Source organism: Coturnix japonica, chromosome 10 (genome assembly GCF_001577835.2).
Source record: "Coturnix japonica isolate 7356 chromosome 10, Coturnix japonica 2.1, whole genome shotgun sequence".
Taxonomy (NCBI): Eukaryota; Metazoa; Chordata; class Aves; order Galliformes; family Phasianidae; genus Coturnix; species Coturnix japonica.
This window is the reverse complement of record NC_029525.1, coordinates 18013250-18027633: the sequence shown is the minus strand read 5'-3', so window position 1 is coordinate 18027633 and position 14384 is coordinate 18013250. Positions and strand designations below refer to the sequence as shown.

General features: G+C 58.4%; 1 protein-coding gene across 4 annotated transcripts in view; it reads right to left on the bottom strand.

Moving 5' to 3' along the window:
• Positions 1 to 14149, bottom strand: part of FRMD5 (FERM domain containing 5) — a 38081-nt gene extending 23932 nt beyond the window's left edge. The window contains exon 1 of one of the 4 annotated variants that reach the window (XM_015873445.2): positions 13874 to 14149. In XM_015873445.2, coding sequence (XP_015728931.1) covers positions 13874 to 13975 — 102 coding nt within the window. In that variant the 5' untranslated portion in view covers positions 13976 to 14149. Of the gene's footprint in view, positions 1 to 9234; positions 9499 to 10846; positions 11278 to 13873 lie in introns of those variants that run through there. The other 3 variants (XM_015873447.2, XM_015873448.2, XM_015873446.2) reach the window with 3 other exon arrangements.
• Positions 14150 to 14384: the final 235 nt, after the last annotated feature.

The window sequence follows — 14384 nt, the reverse complement described above, 5'->3', positions numbered from 1 at the left end:
GTGAGTGGCTGGGGTTGCAGAGAAGCCGACCGCAGCCCCATGGCCGGGGCAGCCCCGTGCACCCTGGGGAGAGCAGCCTGGAGGCAGCGCTGCTCCGCGGTGCCACCACATGCAACATGCAATTAAATATTGAAGCACCTGATGAAACATTCAAGCTGAGGGTGACCCAGTGGCACTGCTGGTGGATGCCAGGGCAGGAAAACAATGAATGTCAGCAACAAAACCTGTGCGTGGGATCATCCTTTGTCCGCTGAATGCACAGGCTCTGCCCCTCCCGGGTGCTGAGTCCTTCCTAAGCAGAGGGATGGACAGATGGTCCGTGGGACAGATGGACACTGAGGAGCAGCACTGTGCCATGGGCTGGGACAGGTCTGGAGCTGCTCTGCACAAAGGCTCAAGCGCTGCAGGCACTTTGCTGCAGGTTACCAGCCAGCTGCAGCAGCAGCAGAGGAGCACAGTGCAAACAATACACAGTGTGTGGGAACCAGTGTCCATCCTCCTCCAGCACCCTCATGTGATGCCCCTGGGATGCCCCTATGTGTTGAAGCACAGCCCCAGCTGCCCCCGTGCCAGAAAGCAAATGCCACTTATTCTCAGCACCACTCAGCAGAACACCCTGGCCATGGCAGCCCCATTATCAGTGGGTTCCTCACCCCACAGTCTCCACTGTGCTTCAGTGAATGCCTGCGAGCACCAACCCAGTGTGCTGGAAGCAGCCCCACACTGCTGCCCTGCTGCTTAATGCTGCGCTTCTCTGGGTCCTGGGAGAGGAGATAGGGGCTCTCCATGTGAGTGAAGCTTTTCATTCCTCTTGCTGCTTATCAGCGGGATGCAGACACCTGAACAGCAGCCCACTCCTGCTCAGACTGCCCTGCTTGTCTCAGGCACTTCAGGAAACCAAATCTCTCCTCTGCCGGCGGCCGCCCTGCAGCACCACCACGGCACTGCCCACAGCACCCAGCCCGAGGGCAACAGCTCCAGTCTACAGATCAGAGCTTCTCCAGCAGCGCTCCTCCATCCCACAGGAACCAACACATCTCTCCCACAGCCTTTAAGCTGAGCTGTGCACCCTGCAGCACACGACCCCAAGGTGCTCCAGGCACCGCAGAAACTGGTGCAGCCCCGCAGCATTGGGAGGGAGACACAGAAAAACATCCCTCGTGAATTCCAGATCCAATTAAAATTATTTCAGGCTTAATGATTAAAGGTGCTGCTGCTGGTGCTGGAGGGTGGCAAAACCTATTGCGGTGCAACTATTTTCATGCTGTCCCTCGGAAGCACCACTGCAGCTGTGAGGCTGATGGAGAGGGGTGAAGCCCGCAGAGCTGGCTGCAGGAAGGGGGCAGCCACTGCCAGGAGCTGGGTCTGGGGGCTGCTGGCTCTGCATCCACAGCACAGACCGCTGAGGTGAGGAGCTGTGGTGCTTTGGAGCTGTGATGTTCTCCTTGTTCAAGTGTAAGGAAAACATCTGTGCATCCGGAGCACGCAAAGCCTGAGGTGCGGTGTCTGCAGCTCGTGCACAAGGCTCTGCTGCTCAGGTTTAATGCAGAAAAGGTTCTACCTGTCCATTCCACTTCCTCACACGTCAGAGCACGTTTCACATGTGCTTAGAGAATGTCTCTGCTGAGGGCGGGCGGCAGTTTGTGAAAGCTGCGGTTGAAGCGAGCGCACACCTCGGAGCGGCAGAAATCAACACGAGCTGCACTGATCTGATCACGAGTAAAACATCTAATCGCATTCGCCATGCCTGCTGCTCTGTGTGCTGCCAGGAGCACCCCAGAGCTCACAGCAGCGCAGGGCTCGTGTGCACGTGGGTGGCACTGAGTGACAAGGAGGGGCTGGGTCCCTCCCAGGTACCCCCCTGTACTACATGGGCTGTGCCCGGAGCTGGCACTGCAGCCCCCGCCTGGCAGCAGGCGCACAGCTGAGCTGCACAGCTCGCAGAATGGCTTCAGTTTAGTAGAAAGTCCAAAATTAGAACATTCCTGGGAGGTGCAGTTCTTCAGAAGGAGCCGCTCCTGCTGACAGCAGAAGGAAAAGTGCAACCGAGTGCTGTTCTGTCCGGTCTGATGATGAATGATCGGCGCTGCAGCATGGACACGTTCCCCTCCTCCTGAAACCCTATGGATGAAGTTGGATTTAAACAGATCAGGAAGGGAGGGGTTCAGAGGGACAGCATGGCCTCCTACACAGAGTTTCCCTGCAATCTCATGTCAGGAGGAACCACTTTGGTCCGTACCCCAAAGACCCAGCCATGCTCCCAGCTGTTGCTGGCTATGTAGAGGCAGCAGAGGCGAAGCAAAGGCTGGCACTGCACTGTGTGCCTCCAGCAAAGGGCAGCCCGGTGTGCGTGACTCGCGCTGTGCCGGTTACGTCTCTCACATCGCCGACCTTTACAAAACCCTCAAGGACTTCTCAAATTGTGTCACTCACTTGCCTGATTAGACAAAGCAATCCCATTTCACGTAGCTACACCAGGGCCTGCTCTGCTCTGAGATCTCATTTTTCCAGCAGCAGGAGCTGACGTCTGCAGAGTGCAGAACGACCCGGGGTGCGTGAGCAGCCTCTGCTCCGGGCTCAGCACTAGGGCTGTGCCTGCCCACCCACGGTGCTGCCCTTGGGGTGTTGGGGCCCACAGCCTGGGGGACACCTATGGGCACCTCAGGGGTCCTGGGGAAGTCTCTGTGAAGTCCCACGTCCTGTGGTGTGGCCATTGAGCAGCCCCAGGCCCAGTGACACTGGAACCCACCAACCCCATGTGCCCCCCCTGTGGAGCAGTGCCGTGGGTCACCCGGTGCCCCAAGCAGGCTGCCTGCAAATGGCTCTGCAGTAAAAGCTTTCCCCAAAACACAAAGCGCTGCGCCGCGGCGTCTCAGCATTGCTGGCTCATGCATTATCCGCTCAATTAGGTCCTTGCTCTGCAGAAATAGATAGAGGAGTGCAACCCTGTCATTCTGAGCTGCCGGGACATTTAGAAGGCTGCATGGTCAGTGCTGATGGCACGCCAGGAGCATGCAGAGGGGGTGAAGGGGGGAGCTGCAGGCAGCCCTGAGCCCACCAGCTCCCCTGGGAGCCTTCCCTGCTGCACACCCTCCATGCAGGCCCACACTGCAGCACAATGCCCAGCCCGCACTGTCTCCCACATTCACCACTCAGACAAACTTCCCGGAGTTTAGGAAAGGAAACAGAGGCTCTGGGCTGTCTGAGATTTAATTTAAAGCCTCTGTGAAGACTTTCGTATCTAAACTGCCTTCAGAAGCACGCAGACTTCACCGGAGTGTAGAGCGGGAATATTTCAGCATGCCCGGAGGCGCGTTTGCTCAGTCAGTCGTTGGCAAAAACACAGCCTGGCAGAGCGTGTGAATGCAAACAGCGGCGGAGGGGGACCAGGAGAACCCACCGAGGACACGGGAGCGGCCGCCTGCCCCTCCCAGAGCTCCCAGCACAGCCCTGGGCCACGCGGGGCTGGCAGGCGGCCGGCACTGCACGTGTAGCATCAGGATACTTGGGGACAGGCAGCAGCAGGCCAAGGAGCAGAACTCCCCCTGCACTGAGGTCTGGGGGTCTCAGCCGGACCCTGGGAGGAGCTGGGGCACATCGGTCTGGCTGTAATTGGGAAAGGCAACGGAGATAGAGAGCAGCCATGGGATTAGAGAGGATTGGAAAAGTGCTGCGCTGTAAGATCAGCACCTCTGGCTTACAAAGGGAAATTGACTCAGACAAAAATGTTCTAAGTGGTTTACGTTCTTAATATGTGATCAAATTAGTGACAAAGATGTAACAGCAGTAGATGTAATTTACCTCCTCTGTGCAAGAGCTGGGCACTCGGCAGCACGGTGTATTGACTCGTGGTGCCAGGAGGCAAAGAGCAGCCTGCCCCAGCACAGGCAGTGGGGACAAGGGAGCCCCACAGTCTCCATCACCTCCATCCCCACTGTGGTGGGTGCTCCTCCAGTGCCCACGGAGCAGCTGAGCAGCCCCCAGTGCCATCCCCCAGCACAGCCCATGGCCACCACAGGACACCACCCCCTCCACATGTGCATACTCCTGGGCACACTTCTTGAAACCCTCCATTTTCCAGCCACACACACCTTATCTTCAGCTCTTCCTCACCAAAAGGTAATTACCTTAAGAGCTCATTATGACTACAGGATGTGCAATTACTGCCTGGAAATAATGCTCTATTTTTAGTGCATCAGAGTGAGAAGCAGTGGATTGATGGCACGATCCCACGGCACAGCAGTGCTTTGTCACAGCTGGGTGGGAGCCGCCCCCCACACACTCTGATGGGCTCCACCACAAAGGTGCCCACCAGGACCCGGCTGCATCCCTCCCTCCTTGCAGTGATGCTGTTTGGAGTCTCTCTGTGAGCACTGACCAATACAGAAGCAGCCAGGATGATGCCCAATGTGATTTAAATGCATATGGATGACAATCTATGTGTATTTTAGGGGTTAGGGCAGGTCAGGGGCCAACCTGCACCCAGCTCCATGCAGTGACCCGCGCTCTGCTGAAGATCCTATTAGGCAAAAGCACTGTGCTGCCCCAGCGCTGTCATCGTGCCCACCTGGCATGGAGCAGCATCCACACAGTGGCAGAGAGCCGAGGGCGTTCAGAACAGCCTCATTTGGCAGCTGTGCTTTGTCAGAAGGTTTCATTTTCCCGGGCACACCTGGAATACAGTGTGCCATGAGTGCTCCTCCCCCTGGTGCTGCTCTGTGCCAGCACACCCAGCCTGCTCACTTGGAAGAACACAGCAGCGGAACGGCCCCACCTTCCCACAGAGCGACACTGGGAAAGGAAACCACACATCTCCCACAGGTTTGGATGCCAGCTCCAGCACGAGCTCACCCAGGAGGCCGTCACAGACCTTAAGTAATGCTGCTATTTGTAGACAGGCCATTAACACCGCTGAGGGTGGGTTGGGTCAGCTCCAGCCAGCGCCAAGGAGCGATGCATGAGAGGCTGGTCAGAGAGAAGCGGTCCTCTCTGCACATGGTGTGATGCCAGCCACAGCCAGAGCATCACCAGCATTTGGAAACACACAGATAGAAGCAAGACAGCCCCTGAATGACCAGGACCCACGTGATGCAGCCCCCTCCCAACACAGCCCTGCTATACCTGGAGCGAGGGAGCGCAGCACTGAGCTGCACAGCCCCGCAGGCAGGGAGCACTGCAGCACCCAGCTCTGCTCCCAGACCTCAGTGCCAATGGGCTCGTCCATTCACTTATTTGCACATCGGTTTGTACTGCCCTTGTTACAACACAAACAACTGCTGCTGTGCACTGACAGCGCTTTAAAAACCCAATGACACCAGGATGGGAAAGTTCCCAATAATGGCTGATCTGAGGATTATCTGCCATGCTGCTTAATCTGACTGCATTAATTAGAGGACAGCCATGGCGGTGCAACTTGCTCTCCTGAACGATGCTGCAAACCCAGGAGCCCCCCCCCCTTCCACCCAGCAGCAGAATGGGATGAGGGCCTCCCCCCAGCAATGCCCCCCCCCCCCCCGCATCAGCGCCGCACCCCCCATTCCCATGGTGACACCATACCCCAGTGCTGACTTTTTCTCCCTCTCTTTAGAGGCCCTCAGAACAAAACAAACCACACAACGGGGCAGTGTTTGGGGGTCAGCCCACAGCCACTGCCTTCAGGCTGATTTACAGCCTGCCAGCTCCACGCAGATGCCACCACAAAGCCACCATGGGCCAATCTGCACCCTCCTCCATTCCATGTGAACTGTGGGACAGCAGCACTGCTCCAACCCCAAACCCCACTGCCTGCTCCTTCAGTGGGCACCGGGTGGTCACCCACCAGCACTTCAAAAACAAGAGGATGGAGCCCTCCCAAAACCTGCTGTGCCCTCCCACTGCAGGAAAGGGACAGGGCAGCCATGCAGCCACACTGCCCCGACCTCAGTCAGCAGCTATAGAGGCTCTCAATCAGAACCCCCCCATGGCAGCTCAATGCAGACCCTCCATCTCCAGCACAGCCACGTGAGGCACACTGTGCCAGGATTCATGTTGTATCAGCTCCTTATTTATGCCTGTAGCAAAACCAGCTGCCAGGCCAAGCGACACAGCATCCAGCCAACATCAAGGCAGAGCTACGGTGACACGAGAGCTCTGACTCCAGCATGGGGAAGAGAGCAGAGCCAGGAGAAGGCTGTCAGTCACCGCTAATCCTCTCAAAGCAGCAGCTGCCCCGGGGACCCTCAATGTTATCCTGAAACCCCAGAGAAGAAATCTGTCATCAGCAAGCAGAAGTCACGGCTGGCTGCAGCCCCAGCAGACGGAAAGGAAAGAGGAAAAAAGGAAGAAGGAAAATCTCCTCTGGGTGAGGAGCAGAGCCTGATGCTGATGGACAGCCCAGGAACGTGACAGCTCTGGCAGGGAAGGGCCTCCACGGGGGGCTCAGTGGGGCCCCCAGCCCTCCCCAGCACCACCACTGCCAGGTCCCAGAGACACTCTGTTCTTGTTACACATTTCCAAAGGAAATCCATTGCTGTTCGCAAGCCAGAAATATTACTCAGCATGCTGTACAGTGCAACGTTAATGAGAATTAAATCGATGCGGGAGAAATACCTGCTCAGCATGCTTATTGTCTATTTTTCAAACATAACTATATTGGATTCTGGCTTTTTTTTCCCCCCACCCCAATGCACTGCCCACTCCACAGGTTAAGCAGATAGATAATGTATCGTTAGAGCCCCTGTGAACCACAGATCCGTGTATTCCTGAAGTCTCTCTCTAGCTCCAGAATGGCTTAATCGATTTCTGTAATTTTTTATTAAAGAAAGATTTCATCCGGGCAGCGAGATGGATATTTCCTCTGGGATCACAGCTTATGTGCTGAGCCGAGAGCCAACCTGATCTGAAACAGCCCCGTTATAAACCCTCTGACAAATAGGAAACCTCCATCACTATGACAGATATGCCACTATAATTAACATCTTTGGTAACAGACTTTACACAGCCAACATTTTCTATTTCCAGCTGCGGCACCGGCCACATCCCAGCACGCACTACAGGGCAGCCGCTCCTCTCCAGCCTCCAAAGAGCCCCGCGCCGCGGAGCCTCGGTCACCGTCAGCTTGGGAAGCACCCGCTGGGCACCGACCCCCCTCCCGCACACTGTCCCCCCACACCCCAGAGCGGCCGGTCGCTCCGCCCTGCTCCCAGGAGCTCCCTGATGATATCCATTACCGGCAGCTATGAAAGATTCAGGCAGCCGCCAGCGCTGCATTTCCGATGAGGCTCCATCAGCACTGCGCTCCCCGGGAGGTGACGGGAGGTGATGGGCGCAGCGCAGAGCGCTCCCCGCTCCCCCGTCAGGAGGAAATGCATCAGACGACAAGCGAGCCATTGCCACCTGCACAGCCACAGCCCCATTGCCACTGCAGGGAGCAGCTCAGCCGCAGAGCAGCGCAGCCATCCCGAGGCCTCAGTGTGTAGAAGTGCCCCTTCTGCCCCGCTGTCAGCCCGCACAGCTCCGGCCCTGGAGCAGCAGCCGATCCCGCCCGGCTTCCCCCGCTGCCCCTCTGCAGGAGTCACACACGGTGGCACAGAGCAGCTCCTCTCCGAAGTGCTGCTGCCAAAGAAGGCGCTGCTGCCAGTGAAGGTAATTCACACAGACTGTAATTGCCAAAGTGTAATTAAGGGCAAAGCACGGTCTGCGTCTTTAAAGGCGACGATGCAGACAAACAAAGACTCGCTGTTCCCAGCCCTGTGGGTCCGTCCCGCTGGCACCACACAAACTCTGGCTCTGTTGGGAGAAAGGAGTGATTCTACTCCAGCCCACGGGACTTCACGCTCCCTTTGCAGAGGACCAGGCATTGCAGGCACCTGGCTCTGCCCTCCTTACACACCCAGCTCTGGGAGCCCCACACACAGTGGGTCACTTTAGAGACCACTCCATCTCACCCAGCAGAGCTCCATGAGATCAGACCGTCCCCAGAAGCAGCAGGCAAGACACAGGCCTGGGTGAGCGCGGACTGATGGCAGCAGGTGGGGATGCGTAGAGATCGGGTATGGGCCTTGAAAACACATCTTCTTTCAAAGAGCTCCAGGAGGCACATTTTGGTGTAAACACACACCCAGAATGGGATGCCCATGTCAAGCACCAGCTCTCTCCTTTCTTTCATCCCAGTACTCTGAGCAAAGACACATTCCCCTCAGTGCCATCTCCACCATTGCCCAGCTGACTCACCATCTACCATGGCTGTAGGAGCAGAGTGGGCCCAGGCTGCACCAGGCAGCAGTGCTGTGCACAGCCCACCCTCAGTGAGGGCACCGCCACATAAGCGTGGAGACCCAGGGGCAGACAGGCACTAATTCCATCCTGCTCCCAATTCTGCCCTTCCCCTTCTCCCAGAGCAGCGCACCCAGGGGGGATCACAATAAAAACATCTCGGGTGTGTCACAAAAAAAGCCACCGAGAGCTGCACAGGCAGAAAGGCAGCACCAGGGGAAAGGTGGGGGGTCAGGGTGGGTACAGCTGGGGGCTGCAGCTGGCCCTGGGGGCTCAGCCCCACAGCCGTGGTCCCACAGATGGATGCACTGTGTGCCCAGCAGCCCAGCAGCCAGGAGCGCACCATCAGTGAGAGCTCACCATCATTCCACTGGGATAATTTGCTCTGGAAATTTTTCAAAGGAAAGAATTTGACCTAAAACCTTCTTATTTGCAGAGCCAACTCCAAAGCTTTTTGTAGCTCAGCAATGATGTTTTTCTGGCTACAGCTGAGCAGCTGATGGCAGAGGCACAGCCCAGTTATCTCCAGAACAGAACCAGCTCCTGACCCTGGCATTAATGGGGCATCGTCCATCCCCAGCAGAGCTGAGAGCAAACAAAGCTGCCCTTCTCGATGGGCAAAGCCCTGCCTGCTGTCCAGCCCCCCAGCAACCTGCTGTCATCTATGGTCATGGAACCAGAAAGGCCGGAGAAGCCTCTGAGATCCCCCACCCACCCACCGCACTCCAGCAAACTCCCTTCTCTCATTGCACACAGCAGCTCTGCAACCCCAGCCGATGCACAGCACCGGGTGACCCCCAGCTGCCAGCAGCCACCCGCTCCCAGTGCCACATGCAGGTGGTCCACAGTGGGGCCGGAGCCCCTCGTCCCCCACCCCATCCATGTGATCTCTGAGAGTGAGCCAGAAATCACACACACGGGCTGCACACAGCCCTTCCCTATTCCCCCGACAACCCAAAAGCAATTCCTGCTGTGCATTACCTCATTTCTACTCAGCAGAAGCAGAAGATTTCTGCTCAGTACTCCACGTGCATATTTTTTCCATGGCAGTGTTGCCCTGTGTACGTCCATCTATTTGTCTTTGGGATCTTAGAGCGGAAAAGTGACAACCAAAGGCGCTCTGCTGGGAAGCGGCTCCTGTTGGGGATGGCGGGCGGTCCCGGCACAGCTCAGCTGTGAGCAGCTCACAGCACACAGCTCACAGCACACAGCACACAGCACACAGCACACAGCACACAGCACACAGCACACAGCACACAGCACACAGCACACAGCACACAGCACACAGCACACAGCACAGCACAGCACACAGCACACAGCACAGCACACAGCACACAGCTCACAGCACACAGCACACAGCACACAGCTCACAGCACACAGCACACAGCACACAGCTCACAGCACACAGCTCACAGCACACAGGCACATGCAACAACAGCAAACACAGCACACAGCACACAGCACACAGCACACAGCACACAGCATCACAGCATCACAGCATCACAGCATCACAGCATCACAGCATCACAGCATCACAGCATTACAGCATCACAGCATCACAGCATTACAGCATCACAGCACAGCACACAGCACAGCACACAGCACAGCACACAGCACACAGAAACAGCAACAGCTCACAGCACACAAGCTTCATAGCACAAGGCACACAGCACACGGCACACAGCACACAGCACACAGCACACAGCACACAGTACAACAGCACACAGCAACACAGCAAGCACACAGCACACAGCACACACACACAGCACAGCACACAGCACAGCACACAGCACACAGCACAGCACACAGCACACAGCACACAGCACACAGCACAGCACACAGCACAGCACACAAGAGCACACAGCAATCAGCTCACAGCTCACAGCACACAGCTCACAGCACACAGCACACAGCTCACAGCTCACAGCACACAGCACACAGCTCACAGCACACAGCACACAGCTCACAGCACACAGCTCACAGCTCACAGCCCAGCTCACAGCTCACAGCTCACAGCTCACAGCTCACAGCACACCGCACACAGCACACACACACACCGCACACACCGCACACACACACAGCACACAGCTCACACCACAACTGCGGCCGCGCACAACCCCGCAAAAACCCACACACCCCCCCTCACACCGCACAGCAGCACACAGCACGACAGCGCACAGCGCACAGCACACAGCGCACAGCGCACAGCACACAGCACAGAGCACACAGCACACAGCAACACAGCCTCACAGCTCACAGCATACACGCACAACAGCTCACAGCACACAGCACACAGCACAAGCACACAGGCTCACAGCACACAGCACACAGCACACAGCTACAGCTCACAGCAACAGCACAACAGCTCACAGCAACACAGCACACAGCACACAGCAGCACAGCACACAGCACAACAGGCACACCAGCTCACAGCACAGCAGCTTCACAGCACAACCACACAGCAACACAACACACAACCACACAGCAACACAACCACACAGCACAACAGCACACAGCACAACAGCACACAGCACTGCTGCTGGGAAGGGAGAGGAGCTGGAAATATTTTCCATAGGTCTCCATAACAACTCACCTCTCTGCCTCGCGTCAGTGTGAGAGTAAATGTGTCACTGGCCTGTGGTGGACAGAGTGGATGTTTTCATCAGTTGCTTTTTGTATCCTTTGTGTTTCAAATTATACACCAGGAAATTGATTTTAGAGGAAAGTGGAAGACGCAGCCCAAGAAGCTCAGCTCTGGCTGTGCCTTTGCCTTCAAGCTTTCAGTGCATTTCAGGCAGAGCTCCTCCTGAGCCCGGGGGCTGTTGGCACGTAGTTGTTTGGGCAAAGAGCACAAGGCTGCTGCACAGACACTGCCACGCTGCAGGGACAGCAACGAGCAAGAGCAGCAGCTTGCTGCTACAGACACACCAGTGTTATAGAGAGAATCATCACCTCCAGTGGGATCAATGGCAAACTGGAGGGCAGTCTGCCAGCATCACTCCCACCACCGCTGGTACCCAGGAGCTGGGGGATGCAGCCCCTCATCCCCTGCAGCACACTGACCCCACACCCACCCTCACCCCCCGCAGTGCCCACAGCTCCCAGCAGAAGGACAGAGCCCATCTCGGCTCCACGCAGCGCTCTGCCAACCTATTTCCCAGCATGGACAGTTGGAAATGATCAGAAGCACGAAAGATAACGAGCAAATAACCTTCACAACAGCCTGTGCTGCAAAGAGCCGAGCTTCTCCATTGTGCTGACGGTTATTAATGGCCCTGTTGGGTCTCTAATGAACTTTGTGCTTCACGTGGGAAGCCGGGGTTCAGTCCAAGTGCTCTTTTCCATTTATTTGCAGCCTTACGTAAGGGAGCTGTCACATTCTGAACCTAGGAAACCTCATTTGGTATTTTTTCTCTCACGTCTCCACGTTCTCAAAGCACGAGCGGGTTCAGAAACAAAACAGCACTGTCTGCCCAGGCAGATACTTGACTCACCAAACGATGGCAAACGGTTCATTATTTCAGGCCCTTTTTGCCACCGCTGACTGCACGGTGAAGAATCTCAAACATTCCCTGGGACAAGCAGCTCAGTCACACAGAAACCACAGCACTGGAGCAATTCTGCCTTCCTCAATGCTCGCTTTATTCCAGTTGTTGTGGCATTGCCTCCCCCGTGCCCGGAGATGTGGGGCAGTGAGCACAGGGATGTGGCAGAGCAAACCCACATTGGGGCAGTGATGGGAGCGGGGACAGCCTGGAGAGCATCCGTAGCAGTGAGAGTGCTCTGCAGAGCCCCACTGCAGCTGCCACTGCGCTGCTGCTGAGACACGAGCAGCTCCCAGAGGGGACAGTGCTTCAAGCTCACCCACAGCGGGAGCCCTGAGAGCGCCCAAGAGCTGCAAGCACAGCTCCATCCCCGCGCTGCAGCACAGCACATCATATCATCCTCCTGCTCTGTGCACAAAGCCTCGGACAAAACCCCAAGTTGTTTGTGGGGCCTGGAGCAGCTGCTCCCCACAGCTGGGTACCAGCAGGAGCCGGCCCTGAGCCACGCTCCCCTGCTGCTCCTGTGGGTGCTGGGGAGAACACTGGAGCAGAGGAGGTGGAGGAGCCATCTGAGCTCAGAGAAGAACTGCTCCAACACGGGAATGTCACCAAGGTAAACTTGTGATAATCAACTAAATCAACTTCATTTAGAAGCAGCATTCTGAGTCATTATCTCACAGCACAGGAGCACTACTCACGCAGCTTCTATTGAGCTCAACCAGAGGCTGATCACACCGACAGCCCTAAGGAGCCCCGTGCTGGTGCCCGGGATGCAAGGCAGAGCCCAGAGCCGGGGCACACAGCACAGACCCACTGCAGCCACGGGAACGCACTGCCAACCTCCCCCCGCAGCCCCAGGTGTGCACCGCAGCGCTGCTTCGTGGGGCTCCTCACATCCGAGCAAAAATAGCAGTCCTAAATTAGAGACAACAGGCGCACAAACAGCCTGGGCGAGGAACAGCACCGAGCTCAGCGAGACGCCCGAGATCTGCACCCGACGGGGAATGACCTTCAAAACTCATTCACCGCTCCCCGCTCCGGGCTGACGGCTTTCCCACTTGCAAGACGTTCCCGCTCCCACGCACACGCTCAGTTTTGCGTGGACCATCCACCGCTTCGCTGTCGGGCACCGTGAGGGCGACGGGAAACAAACACCGCCCCGCGTAACCTTCCTGGAGAGGGCAATAGAGCTGACGCCGAGCACCTCCGGTCCTGAATACTAAACACGAGGATTCACTGTTCGCTATGCTAAATGTCCACCAAAATACGGGATCGGGTGCTCTGTTCTGAAAATAAGAATAATAAAAGCGCGCTAAATGAAAACAGCTCGTTAGATCCCAATAAGGACAGAAAATCCAGATTTTTCTGGGCTGCATCGCGCTCTGTCTCCCGAGCTGCGCCCCGTGTCAATTAACATCAGCCTCGGAGGGACCGACGGGCGGCGGGTGCAGCTCCGTGCCGCCAACGGGAGCGCGCAGCCCCGCGTTCTGCTGCTGCACGGGATGCGGTCACGCCGCCAGAGCCGCCCGCAGCGTCCGCTCCGCTCCCGGCGCTCCCCGTCATTCGCCGCGCGGAGCCGTTCGCGGAGTTGCGGGACGGCCCCAACAGCGGCACCTCGACCCGAACGGCCTCGGGCCCCCAGAGCCGGCGCCGAACCGCGGGGCTGCGCGGTGCCGTTACCGCGATGGATGCGGGAGAGCGACGGGCGCCGCGGATCCGTCGGCCCCGAGCCGGCGCTCCTCTCCACGGCAGCTCCGGGGCCGAACGGGAGGCGAAACGGCGGCAGCCCCGGACCGAGCTTCGTACCCGCATCCTGCCCGCGGGGGCGGCCGTGCGGGGTTCGGCGCGAGGCTCCCGCAGCGCAGCCCGGCCCCCTCCCGGCACCGAGGAGGGGGCGGCTTTAGGGGCTCCCCCGCACGGCCGGCACGGCGGGGATGCTCGGGGAGCCGCGCGGCTCCGCAGCCGCCGCCGCTCCGCCTTTGTTCGGTGAAGGCTCCTTTTGTCTGCGGGTTCCGCGCCGCGATCCCGGCCCGCCCCTCACGGACCGTCCCGTTCCCCCGCCCGCGGCTGCCGACCTGGATGGTGCAGGTGTACTCGCTGTCGTCCAGCAGCCGCACGGTGCAGTTGTACTCGCGCTCCAGGTTCCTGCTGCTGCCACTCATCCACCTGCTCAGCATCTTCCCTGGCCGGGCTGCGGGGCGCGGAGCGGGCGCTGCCTGCGGAGCCTCCGTTCACATCCCGGTGCCGCTCGGTGCGGTGCTGCTGCGGCGCCCCCCGCCCGGCCCTGCCCCGCCTCACCGAGCCCCGCTGCGGGCCGAGCGGCGCGGAGCCCAGCGCTGTGCCCGTGGCCGGGCCGCGGCGCACGGCGGGCGGGGTGGGGGAGGGCCCGGGGGGGCGCGGGCTGCGGGGCCAATCTCGGCGCCGCGCCTGTGACGGGCTCCGCTGCAAACCAATGCGGTACGGGCGGCGCCGATCCACCGCCCCCGCCGGGCAGCCCCGCACGGGAGGAGGCTCCGCGGGAACGGAGCGCGGGCTGCGAGCGGAGCGCGGGGGGTGCGGGGGCAGCGGATCGACCCTCGGGGGGGG